Source organism: Helianthus annuus, chromosome 10 (assembly GCF_002127325.2).
Source record: "Helianthus annuus cultivar XRQ/B chromosome 10, HanXRQr2.0-SUNRISE, whole genome shotgun sequence".
Taxonomy (NCBI): domain Eukaryota; kingdom Viridiplantae; phylum Streptophyta; class Magnoliopsida; order Asterales; family Asteraceae; genus Helianthus; species Helianthus annuus.
Genome location: NC_035442.2, coordinates 174,967,611 through 174,982,585, shown reverse-complemented (window position 1 = coordinate 174,982,585; position 14,975 = coordinate 174,967,611). Strand labels below are relative to the sequence as shown.

The window sequence follows — 14,975 nt, the reverse complement described above, 5'->3', positions numbered from 1 at the left end:
GATAAGTGTTGAACCAAGTTGTAAAATCTCAGAGAATTGTACACATATAAAAATGGTCCAAATTAAGCTCTAAGGCAGATCTCAAACATGCATGCACGGATCCGAATCGAGAGTCAAAGAAAAAGTCATTTTATAAGACTTTCGGTTCCGATCCGGGTTTAGACTGAAAATTGTCGAGTTGATCATGATGAAACAAGTTCTTACATTAATTACAAAGTTATTTTGATGATCAAACAGGTTGCATGTGACCTACATTGCTATTTATGCTAGATTTTGCAAAAACACGTTCTGTTGACTTTTTAAGAACAACTTTGACTCGACAATCATCATGCTTAGAGTGGGAATCAGAAAATACCCTTTTGAGGGTTTGTTTCCCACATAAATACCAACTTGTAGGTACTTTCAATTTGAGAAATGACTGAGCCATTTTCGTTTAATCATAAAGTCAAACTAAGTTTACGACGGATTGACTTTCGGCTAATAATCTAAGCTAAAACGAATTAGAAAGAAGGGTATGAACACTTACAAGAGTCCTAATAAAGCTTAGAGATTACTAGGAAGGTGTCTTGTCGTCCAGAAAGCTCCAGGAGTTGATCTTGTGAATTTTGAAAATGCAAGTGTTCTTGGTTACTACTTCAAGACCCTTTTATGGAAGTTTTAATGTGTTGTGAGGCTGCCACAGAGGTCTAGGGAGGTTGCAAGATGGTTACAATTGCCCCTACATGCATGAAATCCCATTGGTGAGGCCTTGGAGTCGGTTAGAGCTGGATACAACTCGCAAAACAGACCTGGAACTGGCAGTTGGCTGTTTTCTGTCGCTGGGCAGGTCATGCGGCCCGCTTAAGGGTGCCAGGCGGGCCGCCTGGCTTCATCTGATCCACAAAAACCTTTTTAAAGTTTGCGTTTTGGTCCTTGGTCCTTTGTTACGAGGTTTTGGCTATCTATCTTGCTCATTAAACCCTCAAACATGATTTTTAAGGACCTTGGGACATTTACAAACATGGTAAAGTCCTTGGTTAACTTTGCGCTCACCCGAAAAGTCACGAAATTCAACGTTGACGCATTTAACCCTTCGCGTACGGTTTTGATCATAACTTTCTCATACGATAACGAAACTTCATGAAATTTTTACCACATATTCTAGTGAGTATATTTTAGCATTACAAAGCTTCGGGTTTGCCAAAAGATCACTCAGAGGTATAAATTCAACATGTTGACACATTTAGCCCCTGTAGTTTGTAATTCCTCACTTTCTTGCATTTTCCGCTTCGTATGATCTATGATTTATCCGTTTGAGATTATAAACATCATGTAGGGTTATTTTAGAGCCTATTTATCCATTGTTGACACTTTGGACCCTTGTATTCACATAGTTTCACTGTTTGTCAACTTTAGTCCTTCTAAAGTATGTTTTCACATATTCAAAGCCTATGCCACGTGTCAATGCATTATTGGGCGTAAATTTCCGAGGTGTTACACCATCAAAACCGGTAACCATAACCGCCATAACCGATCGATTATGGTTATGATTATCCATTAATCGACATCGAGGTTATGGTTAAAATTTTAGGCCAAAACTGACATATGCTCACCCCTACAATCTAACACCATCGAGACATTGGGTAAAAAGGATTCTTAAAAGTTATTGTTATAAATACAAATTTAATCAAGAACAAGGAAGTAAAGTTGATGCTTTGTCAGAGTTCTAAGTGTTACACATCATGCTTGTTGAGTGGTTAGACAAGTTTGTGTCAAGTGGTATGCGAGCAATGATTATTCAAAGGTATCAAGAACAAAGAACTAAAGTTGATGCTTTGTAAGAGTTCTAAGGTGCTGTTTGTTTTTTCAGAGGTAAAATGTCTGCAGTCTGCGGACCACATCTGCAGACATCTGCAACAGAAGAGGTTGACCAAACCTCTGCAGTCTGCCATAAGAAGACTGTTTGTTTTTTAACTTCTGCAAGTTGCAAGTTGCTGAATATCATATAAGTTCTAATTACCATTTTATCAACAGGGCAAAATGTTAATAAGAAACCAATCATTCTACTTATAAATATCAAGATTTCCATACGCATTTGTCGCGTTACTACTATGTAACTGTACAAACCAATTTAGAAGAACAATCAAGATGAAAATGTTTCTTTAGAACAAAAAATAATCAAATTACAATTAGAACCTTTCAAGTTTCAGTGACATTGCTGTAAATGTAAATGCTATAAACAAAACTAATTCATAATAAGGGCGACAACATATAACACAACAAGAAGTATTCAGCTTTAACTTATAGCAAGCAAAATGTCAAGAAAATAAGATCAAAGTTAACCGATTCAAGAAACAACTGGAAAATAACAGGAAAGAGTGCAGGAAAGAGTGACATTGACGTATTTACGATCGATTTCAAACGCTAATTCCAGTCCATCTAGTTGCTATTTCTCACTTTCTTCACCAATCGTTGTCTTCTTCAACTCAACTGGATCGAAATCAGGTGCGATTTTAGCGAGTTTAGAACCCTAGATCGATTGTTTATGATCGACGGTGAAGGAGACGGAATACTGTGATGTTCTCGGGGTTAAACCCACGGCTTGAGAAGCTGAGATGAAGAAAGCTTATTATATCACGGCGGCGTGGGAGGAGGAGGGCAGCGACGGCAGGGTTCCAGCGGCAAAAAGAAAGGAGAAGAGGGGCACGACACAGGGAGTGGCAGGGGAGGAGCTAGGTTTTTTTGGGAGTGATTGTGGGCAAAAAGAAAGAATGAGAAGAGCTTTGAAGACATGAGTCCACATCTGCTCCAAGAAGAGATTGCGCAGACCTTTTTTAATGAAAGGTCTTCGAGAAAACAAACAGTCTTCAGACCCAAAGGTCTGCGGCGCACATACATAAGAGGTCCAGAAGCTCTTTTTGAGAAAAACAAACAGCTCCTAAGTGTTGCACACCATGCTTGTTGAGACAAGTTTGTGTCAAGTGGTATGTGAGCAAAGATTGTTTAGGCAAAGGTATCAAGAACAAAGAAGTAAAGTTGATGCTCTATAGGAGTTCTAAGTGTTTCTGTGCTTGTTGAGTTGTTCAGCCAGGTGGTATGCGAGCAAGGATTGTTTGGCAAAGGTCACTTGTTACATTTGTAAGGTTTTAACATGTTAGGTTTAAGCCTTACCTCTATTAAGCTAACGGAAACATTGTTGATTGAGGCGAAGATCGCTCAACGGTATGTTATTAGATATTGAAAATTGTATTTAGAGTAGAGATGAACCTTGTAGTTTCTTATATCAAATTATCTTAATTCTACGATGAAAAAAAATAAATAAAATTAAGATGATCTTAACTGATGGTTATTTAAAATAAGCTAGATTAAAACACGTATGATAAGTAAGCTACTAAAAAAATAACATATCAATGTACAAGCTTCACCAAATATAATTATATCATAACGATTAAAATATATTATTGTAAAAGAAGGAATCCTAAGTATATGAGTAAAAATGATTATTAGAAATGAACTATTTAAATTTTAAATAACTAAATAATCATAAACATAACTTAGAGTAAACTACAATTTACTACCCTGTGGATGATGTCAGAATCAACATGAGACCCCAAATCAAAATAATAGACACCTAAGTACTTGTGGTTTGCAATATCCTGTCATTTACACCCTTCTGTTAACCTGTCGTTAAAACAACCCTTAATCAAGGGGTGAAATGACTTAGTTGTTGTTGTTGTTGTTCTTGTTACATCTGCACATCCACCCACCAAACACCATCACCACCGTTCATTTCGCTCAACCGCTACAAACAACATTGAGCATCGTCATCCACAAGCCTCTTCCGACAACCGTTGCTTCTTCCGGTCATCAACGCATGAACAATTGCGACTGAGAATCGATTTGTTGATTTGGTCTATCATCCACCACCACCAACCCACATTACCACCTGCCACCACCAATTGAACCAAACAATTATGTGCTAGAAATTCATTGTGATTTCGATTAAAATAGAATGGTTGTCGTGAAGTTTGGTTTACACAAACAAAACCTGCAACTCAAGAAAGTAAACACTTAGATCAATGTAAATGCTTGAGTAATGGAAAGTGTGCGCTTAGAGTTGAGACGGTTACGAGCGTAGAGTCGTTTCTCTCACTAAAAAATGTTTCTCTCTATACGATGCTACTTTCTCTCTCTAAAAACACACACACACAACTGTGCGGTTTAATGGATTGGTTTTAGAATGTGATTTATGTGTGTTAAATGTGGTGTTTTTTGAGGTTTAAGTGTTTAAATGTGTGGACCAAAGCAACTATGCAAGATTGATGTTTTGTAGGTTAAACAAAAGGATTAGGTGTGTTTATAGAAGCATAAAGGAGTTGGATATGAAAGGAATGGAAGATAATAGGATTGGAATGCTAACATGAAGTTTGGAAACAATTGTGAAGGTGTGAGAGGGCTGAAATGGAAGAAAAATCAAGAAAACGGGAAGCAGAGTAGGAAGATGCAGACGTAACTTACGTCACCAGCGTAAGCTACGCTGACTCTAAAGGCATTCCGTGCAGAACTTTGAAGTAAGATACGCAGACAGCGTAGCTTACGCTGAGTGTTAGACAGTGATGCGTATAATGGCTATAAATTAGTTTTTCAAGCTCATCTTTCATCCTAGACGACAATTGACGATTCCAAACAACAATTGTGGTGATTTTAGGCATTCTTCCACCATTCCACACCATTTAATCAAGTTCCAATCATAAAAACATGTAATCCACATCACTTTTGAAGATCAAATCATCACTACGAGCGGCTATGTTCTGCCCGAAATGACTTCAGAGCCGGCGTAGCTTACGCCCACGAAGTTGCGAAGTAAGCTACGCCGGCAACATCCTGTTTTGCATCCTGTTTCTCGGTTTTCTTCAATTTCAACCCCCTCTCATTTTCCCAATTGCTTCCTAACTTCATGTTTAGCTTCCCAATCGTATTATCTTCAATTCCCTTCACACCCACCACCTTTGTGCTTCCACAAACACGCCTAATTCTCATGTTTAACCTACAAACATCAATCTCACATAGTTACTTTATTCCACACATTTAAACACTCAAACCTCATAAAACACCACATTTAACACACAAAATCACATTCTAAAACTCATCCATCAGTTTTTACGAAGAATATGAAAAACAGGAAGATCGGATTTGAAAATGAATTTTGGACCAATTTCGAAATTCAAATTTGTTGCCATCGAATGACCGAAATTAGAAATTTGTTGCCCTTGAATGACTCAAATTATAATTTTTTTGTCGCTATGCATCAATTTAATTGACTCAAATTCTGTTGACTTGATCACTTGAATATTGAAAACCACCAGATATATTGATTAAACAGACGCCGAACAATCTATCACCAATATTTTCAATTGTATATTCCCCGAATTAGAATTAAATATTGAATTCTTGAATTTTTTTTTATGATTTTGACACAAATAAATCATCTGATTTGTGAATTGATAAACTTGGTTGAGTCTCAATCACCGATTTCTTGAGTCACAGATTACAAAGCTTTGACTTTTGATTTTGGTGGTGGTTGGGTGAGGTGGTTTTCGAAGATTGGCAAGGTGTGGTGATGGTTAGCTAGTGTGGTGATGGTGGGTTACAAGATTACTAGAGTACCCTTTCAACTAACGTTGGTCTAATGTTGAGTTAATAGAAGGGTGCAGATGGCAAGAAATTGCAAATCATGAGGACTCGGGTGTTCATTATTTTGATTTAGGGTCGCATGTTGATTCTAACAACATACCACAGGGACACAAATTGTAGTTTACTCTAAAACTTATTTTATTTCAATATAAAAAATGATAATTATATTTTAAAATCATATTATTTAGTTTCACAAAACATATCCAATCGGTTACGCACAAAAAAAAAAGAAAAGAAATGTAAAGTGCAATTTGTATCCATGTGGTTTAGGGGCCGGATGAACATGAGTACTTACTTTCAAACTATTGCATGATGAGACCCTACGTTTTATGTTTTGTTACAGATGAACCCCGACGTCAATCAACCGTTAGTTTTGAGAGGAAATGCCCTTTTTACCATCACGAGGTGTGTTATTATGAATGTTTTGAACTCCTTTCTCCTCGATTTCTCTCTCCAATTAATAAGTATACCCTCAAACCTACAGTTAACTCTTTCTCTCTACTATCAAAGAATTGCAGCAACAACACTTGTCCCCCTCTATATTTTTATCTCTTTCTCTTACACCATTCTGCACCCAACAATCCGATTTTAATGGTGAAAGGTGGCAGTGTTCGGTGGGTGTTGGAATTGGTGAACAATGAAGTTGGTTAGCAGTGACGGGTTTTAATCAGGAGGGGTTCAATGTGTTAGGGTTTTAAGATTATCGAAATACCCTCTCATTGACGGTCAAACAAATGACAATTTAACAAAAGGACATATGATGTTAGGCAATGTAAACCACGAAGACTCAGCATACGAGATTTTAAAAGTAAGGACTCGTATTAGACCCTTGGGTGGGGGTTAGGGAAATCACGCGGGGAGCAGACGTGGAGGGGGACCCCGACGGGGAACACCACCCCCGTCTTGTCTTCGGTGCCATCGGGGAATTCTCCCCGTTCATCCCGACATGCTTCTCTCTCTCTTGATGTTATTAGATGAGGATAGATGGGAAAATCATTTCTTGTTGATGGGGAAGAGGGAGGATGAGAAAAGGTGATCTAGTCATATGTAGAGGAAAGGGAACCATACTTCATAATCTTAATAAATTTAAAAAAAAGAATAAAAATAAACAAAAGAAGTCCTTCAACACCTCATCCACCGTCAGATCCCATTATCCCAACACACATCAACGGTCTGTCACACAACCCAGTTACATTCACCGTCACTTTACCCTAACTCAAACTCGAATCGCTCAACTCAGACCCAACCCCGGAGTCGATAGCAGCAAAACTCACCCTCACCCCCTCTCTCTCTCTAGATTCTCTCTCTCTCTCTACACTCCCGAAAATCAGCCTCACTATTTACAGATTCACATCATCAATTAGGGCTTTAATCGATCAATTGTTGATGTGATTGTTTAACCGGTGAAGGAATAATAAGAAGGTTAGGGTTTTATCGTTTCGAATTGTTATTATTATTATCTGTATACGTTGATTGCTCCTCGATCTGTTGGTTGTGCGGAATGGAATCGTTATCAGTGGCATCTTCAGCGTCCGATTCCGACTTGATTTCGGTTACGCAATCGCTAGCGAAAGAGGCGTATGTGCTGTTTCAGTTAGGGAAGTATGTTGATTGTTTGAAAGTGTTGAATCAGATCTTGGATAAGAAAGCCGATGATCCGAAGGTGAATTCACTTGTTTATATGCTTGTGTGTGTGTTTTAAGTATTGTGTTGATAATTCTGGAACGATGAAATGCATGTTGTTTGGTTGAATTAATCCAGTTTTGAATGTGTATGTAAGATTGTAATGTGAGTGATTGATTTAAGTAGTTTGTGCCTGAATAGAACTCTTATTTCATTACTAAATCTACAATTGAGTTTACTTTGAAAAAGCTTTTTTTGTAGCTGAAGAACACTCATGAAGTTCTTATTTATTTATTTTTTAATTCAAGTGGAACACTGAAATGCTGATTGTTTGGTTGAATTATTCAAGTTTTGAGAATGTATGTAATTTGAATGATTGATTTAAGTTTGCATTGAATAGAATTCTTATTTCACTACTACATGTAATATAAATCTATTAGTTGGTTTTAAAATGCGTGCATTATGCGTGATGCGCCCGTTACACTAGTGTAGTGAGAGCGCATCGCAACACCTGATGTGATGATATTGCCACAATTTCGCATAATGCGTCTGTCGCAAAATGCCCTATGATGCACGCAGTATGTTATTTTTTGTTTTTCAAAGATTGTTTGCTTTGGGCTGGGCTTTTGGGCGGTAATCTAGGTTTTTTTGGGCAGTAAAATAGGTGAAATAGGTCATATAGCTGTAGATTTGGACTAAGAAGCATAATTCTTATCTTCTTCTTATGTGAATTTTTTAGTTTAAGTATTTTTTTTAAAAGTTGTTATTTATAATTAATTTTCTAGTATTTTTTTTATAAGGACTGCATCACATAGGCTCGCATCGCGCATCAGATTATTGGACCTAACACATTGGAGCGCATCACACAATTTAAAACCAAGATCTATTCTTTTTTATTTAAGTGGGGTAAGTGGATTCATAGCTATGTTGTCAAAGGCGCAAGGCGCCCTGAAGGCACATAGGCCTCGCCCGGAGCATAGTCCTAGTCGCAAGGTGCAAAAAAACAAGGGTTTGTTTTGCACTTTGCTTATAGTATAAAAGTATTATTTTTAGGGGTTTAGACATGTTTTAGGCTTGTTTAGGCTATTTTAGGTTGACTCCAGGCTTATTTAGGAGTTTTAGACTTATTAAAACAGGTTAAGACGACTTTTGGGAAGAAAATTGGCTGGAAACTGTGTCTGATTGCCTGAAACCGCACCTATACAGGCAAGGTGCTTTCCCAGCGCTGCGCTTCTGTGTCTATCCAGTTATGCAGTTAATTCAGTGATATATCAGTTATCGGTCCCTGTGTCAAATATCGGCTAGAATATCGGTACCGATATCATCGGCGATATTGACCGACATATCACCGATTTTCCAGATATCAGTACCTTTCTTCTTAGTTCTACCATTTGTCTTTCTTCTTATTGCTGCTATTAGTGTTTTAAGTCTTAATTGTTAATTTTTTAGTGTTAAATGTTAGTGTTTTAAGTCTTAATCAGTTCCTACTTGCTGCAATTTTTAGTGTTTTGCAAGTTGCAAAACGTTAATTTGTTAATGGTATGAGAATATACTGAATTGTTAGTGTTAAATTGCTATATATATAAATTCTGCATGATATTAAAATTCCTGATATACCGATATCTCACGGCGATAACCTATATCTCAATTTTCGGTCCTTGTCCGATATCTGATTTTTTACAGCATTAACTGCATAGCTATCCAGGCAAGGTGCTTTCCAGCGCTGCGCTTCTGCGCCTAGGGGAGTGCTTAGTGCGCTTATGACAACAAAGACTAATACTGCCCCACAATTTAGGTGTACTTTGTAAAAATCTCTTTTGGTTGTAGCTGAAGGACACTAAAGTAGAGGTTCCCTAGGCACGATTACATTTTTATATTTGATCATATAGTTCAATTAGGTCGCTTTGACACTATATTGGCAGTTGGCTAGCTGTTTTTCACCTTGGACGTTTGAACCTTTGATGTTCATTAGTATTAGAAAACTGTCACAAAATGGGCATGCTTGATCGGTGCAAAATCCTTGGTGAATAGTTGTTAGTGTGGAATTTTGTGAGGGGCCAGTTTAAGATAATTTAGTTTAGCCGAGTTATGAATATTTGTTGTGGCATAAATGAAGCCAATTTTGTGGAAGTGACGAGAATGAAAATACGTTATTGATTTAGTGTATTTTACTTAACCAGTATCTTTTTACTGCTTACCACATGTCTTGTATCTCAGTCAAGTGTCACTCCATTCTTCTGTATATAATCATCATAATTAAGTTATATACCACATCGCTCGATGACACACTTTTGTTTATATTTAAACTAACTTATGCATATTAAATTATATTTATATCCCATGAAAATGAGAGGATCTTATTACTTTTCTGTTTATATCCTTACTCTTTGTTGGATGAACTTTTATGGATGTTCCCGTTGTACATATTTCACTTTTTATATGTAGGTTCTTCATAACATTGCTATTGTGGAGAACTTTCAAGATGGATTTTCAAATCCAAAGAGATTTTTGGAAGTACTAGATAATCTTAAGGTATGCCTAATATCGTCATTTTGGAGATCAGTATTTAGAATACCTTTCACTTCTTCTATCTCCATGGTATTTTCATTGGAAATGCGCGTAAAGCAAAACATTACAAATCTTATTAGTGAAACCAGTCAGGGGTAAATAGATGAACAATTTAATAGTGAAACTAGTCGGGGGTAAATAGATGAACAATTTAATTGTTGAAGTTGTGGTTTTTTTGTTATGAAGTTATTAGGGCTGCAAATAAACCGAACAAAGTGTTCATTTGTTAAGGAATTATATGTGTTCACGAACTGTTCATGAACACTTACCGAATGAGATTTTATGTTCGTGGTCGTTCGTTAAGGAAATGCACGTGTTCGTGTTCGTTTGTTAATTTTTGGCAACGAACGCAAACGAACGTTCATGAACACAAACTAATGTTCATGAACACAAATGGAAACAAACGTACACAAACAAACATTCATAAACAGAATATATAATACACTGACACTTATTAGATATTTTATTTGTCGGAATTTTGAAGTTATAAAACAAAATATAAAAACTAGAAACACTAATGAACCATCGAACACAAATGAACATAAATGAACATAAATGAACATGTTACTGAACGTTCACGAACATAATTGAACGAACACGACCTGTGTTCACGTGCGTTCATTTAATTATACAAAAGAAGTTTATTGTTCGTGTTCGTTCATGAATTAAACGAATGAACACAAACGAACTTCCAGCCGAATGGTTCACAAATTGTTAACGTTTGGTTCGTTTGCAGCCCTAGAAGTTATGTCTTATTATTGTTAATTTTTCTCTCTTTTATGTATATATATATGTGTGTGTGTGTGTGTGTAATAAATTCTTGCTTGCACATGTTTGACTTTTGTTCATTTGATTAAGAAACGAAGTGAGAGGCCTGCTCATTCAACTGGAGAAAATGCAGAGGTGTTGAACAGCCGAATCAAATCGGTGGGAAATAAGGGAAATAAGGGCATTGCAGCTGATGAGTTTGACGTTTCCGTGACAATGTTCAACATAGTATGTTATTTTCATCATGTTCGTTTTTGTTTCTTATATCCTTGCATTTCCTATTATCTTTCGTAATTTCCATTGCTCTTCTATATTGCTTATCTGTAGGCTGTCATTCTCTATCATCTACATGAATACGAGAAGTGTTTCTCCATTTTGGAAAGATTATATCAAAATATCGAACCGATTGATGAGGTACGCGATGAATTTATAGTATTTTTATTTAAGTTGTGTACTCATAGTTTTTTTTTTTTTTTTCAACAGAGGGTGGCACGTCATGTATGCCTCCTGTTACTTGATGTTTCTTTAGTATGCCATCATGCTTCAAGAGCTGCTGTAAGTTTCTTGCTTTCACTAGAATAAATAATTAAATATTTGCATTATGTTTATATACTACAAAAACGTTTATCTGACCCAGAAAAATAAATAAATATTTGCATTATGTTTATATACTACAAAATAGTTTATCTGACCCATATATGTAATTGTGGTGTTTTACAATGGCATCAAGCTCTAGTAGAATCACGAAAGAATATTATTGTCGGACTGTGTTGTCATCAAGACTTAATTTAAGAAATTAAGGGAAGACACTAGAGTCTGATCTTAATAAACCAAATGAATAAGTTAAGGGCTTCCCAGACAGTAGTATTTAGGGTTGTAAACGAACCGAACAAACACGAACAATGTGTGTGTTCATTAAGGAAATGAACGTGTTCATGAACACTTACTGAATGAACACTTACTGAACGTAAATGAATGCAAAAGAACACAAACAAATGCTCACGAACATAAATGAACACAAAGAGCGTTATATATTTATTTTAATATAAAATCTGCATTTTCCATCAGAAAGAATTCACCGAAAATAAGTAAGGACTTAACATAACTATCCGAACATAGTTGACGTAATTATCATAAACATAAGTAACACAAAAATAAGAAGTTTGTCAAGCACAAACTGAAAATGAAATGGTCAAATGAGGGATGTTAGCGGAGGCGTATGGTTTCAAATTTTAAAAAAACTAAAACCAATGAATTAAATATAACATAAGAAACTTTTAAATGGACGAACACCAATGAACATAAACGAACACATATAAATGAACTCGTTACCAAACTTTCACAAACATAAACGAACGAACGCAACCTCTGTTCATGTTTGTTTGTTTAAAATTGAACGAAATATCTTGTTCGTGTTTGTTCATTTATTGAACGAACGAACATGAACGAACTTCCCGCCGAACGGTTCACGAACTGTTCACTGAACCTTCGGTTCGTTTACATCCCTAGTAGTATTTGATTGTATTCTTGCTTAAAGAGTTCAAGGATCTCTATGTGAATATAGTAAGTATACGGAGTAGTGTTGTGGTTTTTTGTTTGTCTCGACATCGTATTGGGTTATTTTTGTTTTTACTCGTCTATATGTACCTACATATAATTCTTATAAAATATACTGTTCTTATCGCAGGACGTGATCGGTTACATGGAAAGAGTAGGTGGCAATAACTTAGTCAATCAAGGTGATTCCGGAAACATCTCTCAGCAACAATTAACAAACCTAGTGATAAAATCCACGTCAGCACCGAACAACGTTATGTTATCTTCCGATCCAATCAACTCTGATCAAACTGTCAGCACAAACGGGCCTGAAAGCCCATTATCTCGAACTCCATCAGAAGAAACACTAGAAAACCTAATGATGGAAATCAACACAAGACCATCAAACGATCTCTCGAAAATCCAAACCGACGAATCGTTTATTTCAACGCCTGATTTACGGATGAAGGTGCATTTATACAAAGTTTGGATTCTTATTCTCACAAGAAATCTCAAAGCGGCCAAACGTGAAGTGAAAATGGCCATGAATGTCGCACGCGGAAAAGATTATTCACTCGCGTTGTTTCTAAAATCCCAACTCGAATACGCTAGAAATAACCACCGAAAAGCTATAAAGCTGTTAATGGCGTCTGTAAGTCAAACCGAAACCGGAACCTCAGCGTTGTATTACAACAATCTCGGCTGCATTTATTATCAACTCGGTAAATACGAAACGTCAGCCATCTTTTTCTCCAAGGCGCTCGGAACCAGCTCTCCGCAACGAAAGGAGAAAACGATGAAACTGTTCAGTTTTTCGCAGGATAAATCGGTTCTTTTTGCTTATAACTGCGGGTTGCTTTATTTGACCAGCGGGAAACCTGTACTTGCGGTTCGATGTTTCCAACAGGCGGGTTCGGTTTTCTTTAAACGGCCTCTTTTGTGGCTTCGAATTGCCGAGTGTTGTATAATGTTTTCGGAAAAGAAAGCGGATATCGACGTGAAAATTGTCGGTAGGGGGAAATGGAGACAACTTGTTGTAGAGCGTTGGAATTTAACAAATGTGGTGCAGGTGGACCCCGATCTTTCACTCGCGTTTGCTAAACGTTGTCTTCTGAACGCGTTACACTTGTTGGACTGCCCTTATGAGAACTTGAACCCGCAACCGAACTCGAACATGGTGAATTCAAATGGCGAGGCTAAAGAGACGAAGGTGGGGAACAGTAGCGGGAATCCGAATCCGTTGTTACAGAGTTCGGTTAACGAATACGAAGCTCTTTGCGGGAAAGAAAACCTGATGATCTTGCAAGCCGTGCTTGCTGACCTGGCGTTTGTTTATCTAGAACTCGGGAATGCAGTGAAGGCGTTGGCGGCTGCCAAGTGTCTTTTAAAACTTCCGGAATGTTCTAGGGTTTACGCGTTTCTCGGAAACGTTTACGCAGCGGAGGCTTACTGTCTCTTGAACCAGCCTAAGCTAGCTTCCGAGCATTTATCGAGTTATATTTCAGGGCAAAATAGTAATAATATCGAATTACCATACACCCAAGAGGACTATAACATCTGGCAAAGTAAGAAAACCGTGGATCTCGATGAACCAAATTCCAATAACGCCCCTACGGTGGATCAATCGTTACCTCAAGGAGGTTCGGACTCTTGGTTCTTGAAGCCGGAGGAGGCTCGTGGGGTCTTGTTGGCTGACATGGCGGCCATGGCAGCGGCTGAAGGTGACATGGAGCGGGCCCACGAGGCCGTGACACTGGCATTGTCTTTACTACCCAACAATCCGGAAGTCGTGTTAACGGCAACATACGTAGACTTGATTCGCGGGAACAGTCAAGGTGCGGTTTTGAAGTTGAAACAATGCAGTCGTGTTAGATTTCTCGATTTATCCCCGGGACATTAGCAGAGAAACGGTGAGATATCGGTTGGTGACTGATGAGCAATCATCATAGGTAGGTGAAAATGATCCTTTGAAACCAGGGATTTGATTTGTAACATATATATAGCTCAAAGTTAAGGGTAAAAAGGTCTTTTTCTTTGTTGACTATTTTTGAGCATTTTTTTTTTAATTTTTAAAAAATCCGTGTCGTTTTAGGGTTTTTTTTTTCAGTGAGATCATCGGATCGTTATGAAACTTGTGGCTGACTGAGTTTGTCTTCCCATAGATCTGAGATGTAGTGGTATTTTTCTTTTATAGCATGTTGGTTCTTCTTCTGATGTACTGATTGAAGAGGTTTAATGGGGTTTAAAAGTTCAAATATTCTCTTGTTTATAAATATATATGTATATATTTAGTGGTGTGGATGATATGTGCTAGTTTCTAGCGACGAGAAAGCGTTTTTTAACTGTGAGAATATGTTATCGGAAAACTTATGGGGCCTTATCAATACTCTGTTAACGTGTAAAAAGACTAAGGGGCTGTTTGTTTACCTCTTGATGGTTCAGACCTTTACTGGTTCAACACTTAATGGTTCAGACTGTTTGTTTCGCGAGCAGATGTCTGAATGGTTTAGACATTTGTCTCTGAATGATTAAGCATTATACTGAGTCTGAATGGTTAAGACCTCTAATATGAATTGGTCAGACATTTGCCTCTGAACGGTTAAGCATTATACTGGCTCTTAATGGTTTGGACCTCTTACTCGTTCAACACTTAACCATTCAAAAGTTGACAAACAGCCTCTAAGCAAATCAAGCAGAAGGTTATAATTTTTTTTTCTTCTGTTTTTTTTTTTTTTTTTTTTTTTTTTTTGTGTAGAAACGATACAACCACATGTTTTGAATCGAGTGATGACAAACAAATGTCATGT

At 37.2% G+C, this 14,975-nt stretch overlaps 1 protein-coding gene across 1 annotated transcript; it reads left to right on the top strand.

Moving 5' to 3' along the window:
• The first annotated feature begins 6,752 nt into the window (after positions 1-6,752).
• On the top strand, positions 6,753-14,425 carry LOC110886738 (CCR4-NOT transcription complex subunit 10). Its single transcript, XM_022134576.2, has 6 exons — positions 6,753-7,336; positions 9,742-9,828; positions 10,723-10,860; positions 10,960-11,046; positions 11,116-11,187; positions 12,320-14,425. The coding sequence occupies exons 1-6, from the start codon at positions 7,175-7,177 to the stop codon at positions 14,066-14,068; spliced, it is 2,295 nt and encodes a 764-aa protein (XP_021990268.1). The 5' UTR covers positions 6,753-7,174; the 3' UTR covers positions 14,069-14,425.
• Positions 14,426-14,975: the final 550 nt, after the last annotated feature.

What these genes read in the sequence shown, in the direction of transcription:
- LOC110886738 (XM_022134576.2), top strand. Translation starts at nt 7,175, where the DNA reads ATGGAATCGTTATCAGTGGCATCTTCAGCGTCCGATTCCGACTTGATT. An exon ending in ATATCGAACCGATTGATGAG is followed by an intron (nt 11,047 to 11,115) that starts GTACGCGATGAA and finishes TTTTTTCAACAG; the next exon opens with AGGGTGGCACGTCATGTATG. An exon ending in ATCATGCTTCAAGAGCTGCT is followed by an intron (nt 11,188 to 12,319) that starts GTAAGTTTCTTG and finishes TTCTTATCGCAG; the next exon opens with GACGTGATCGGTTACATGGA.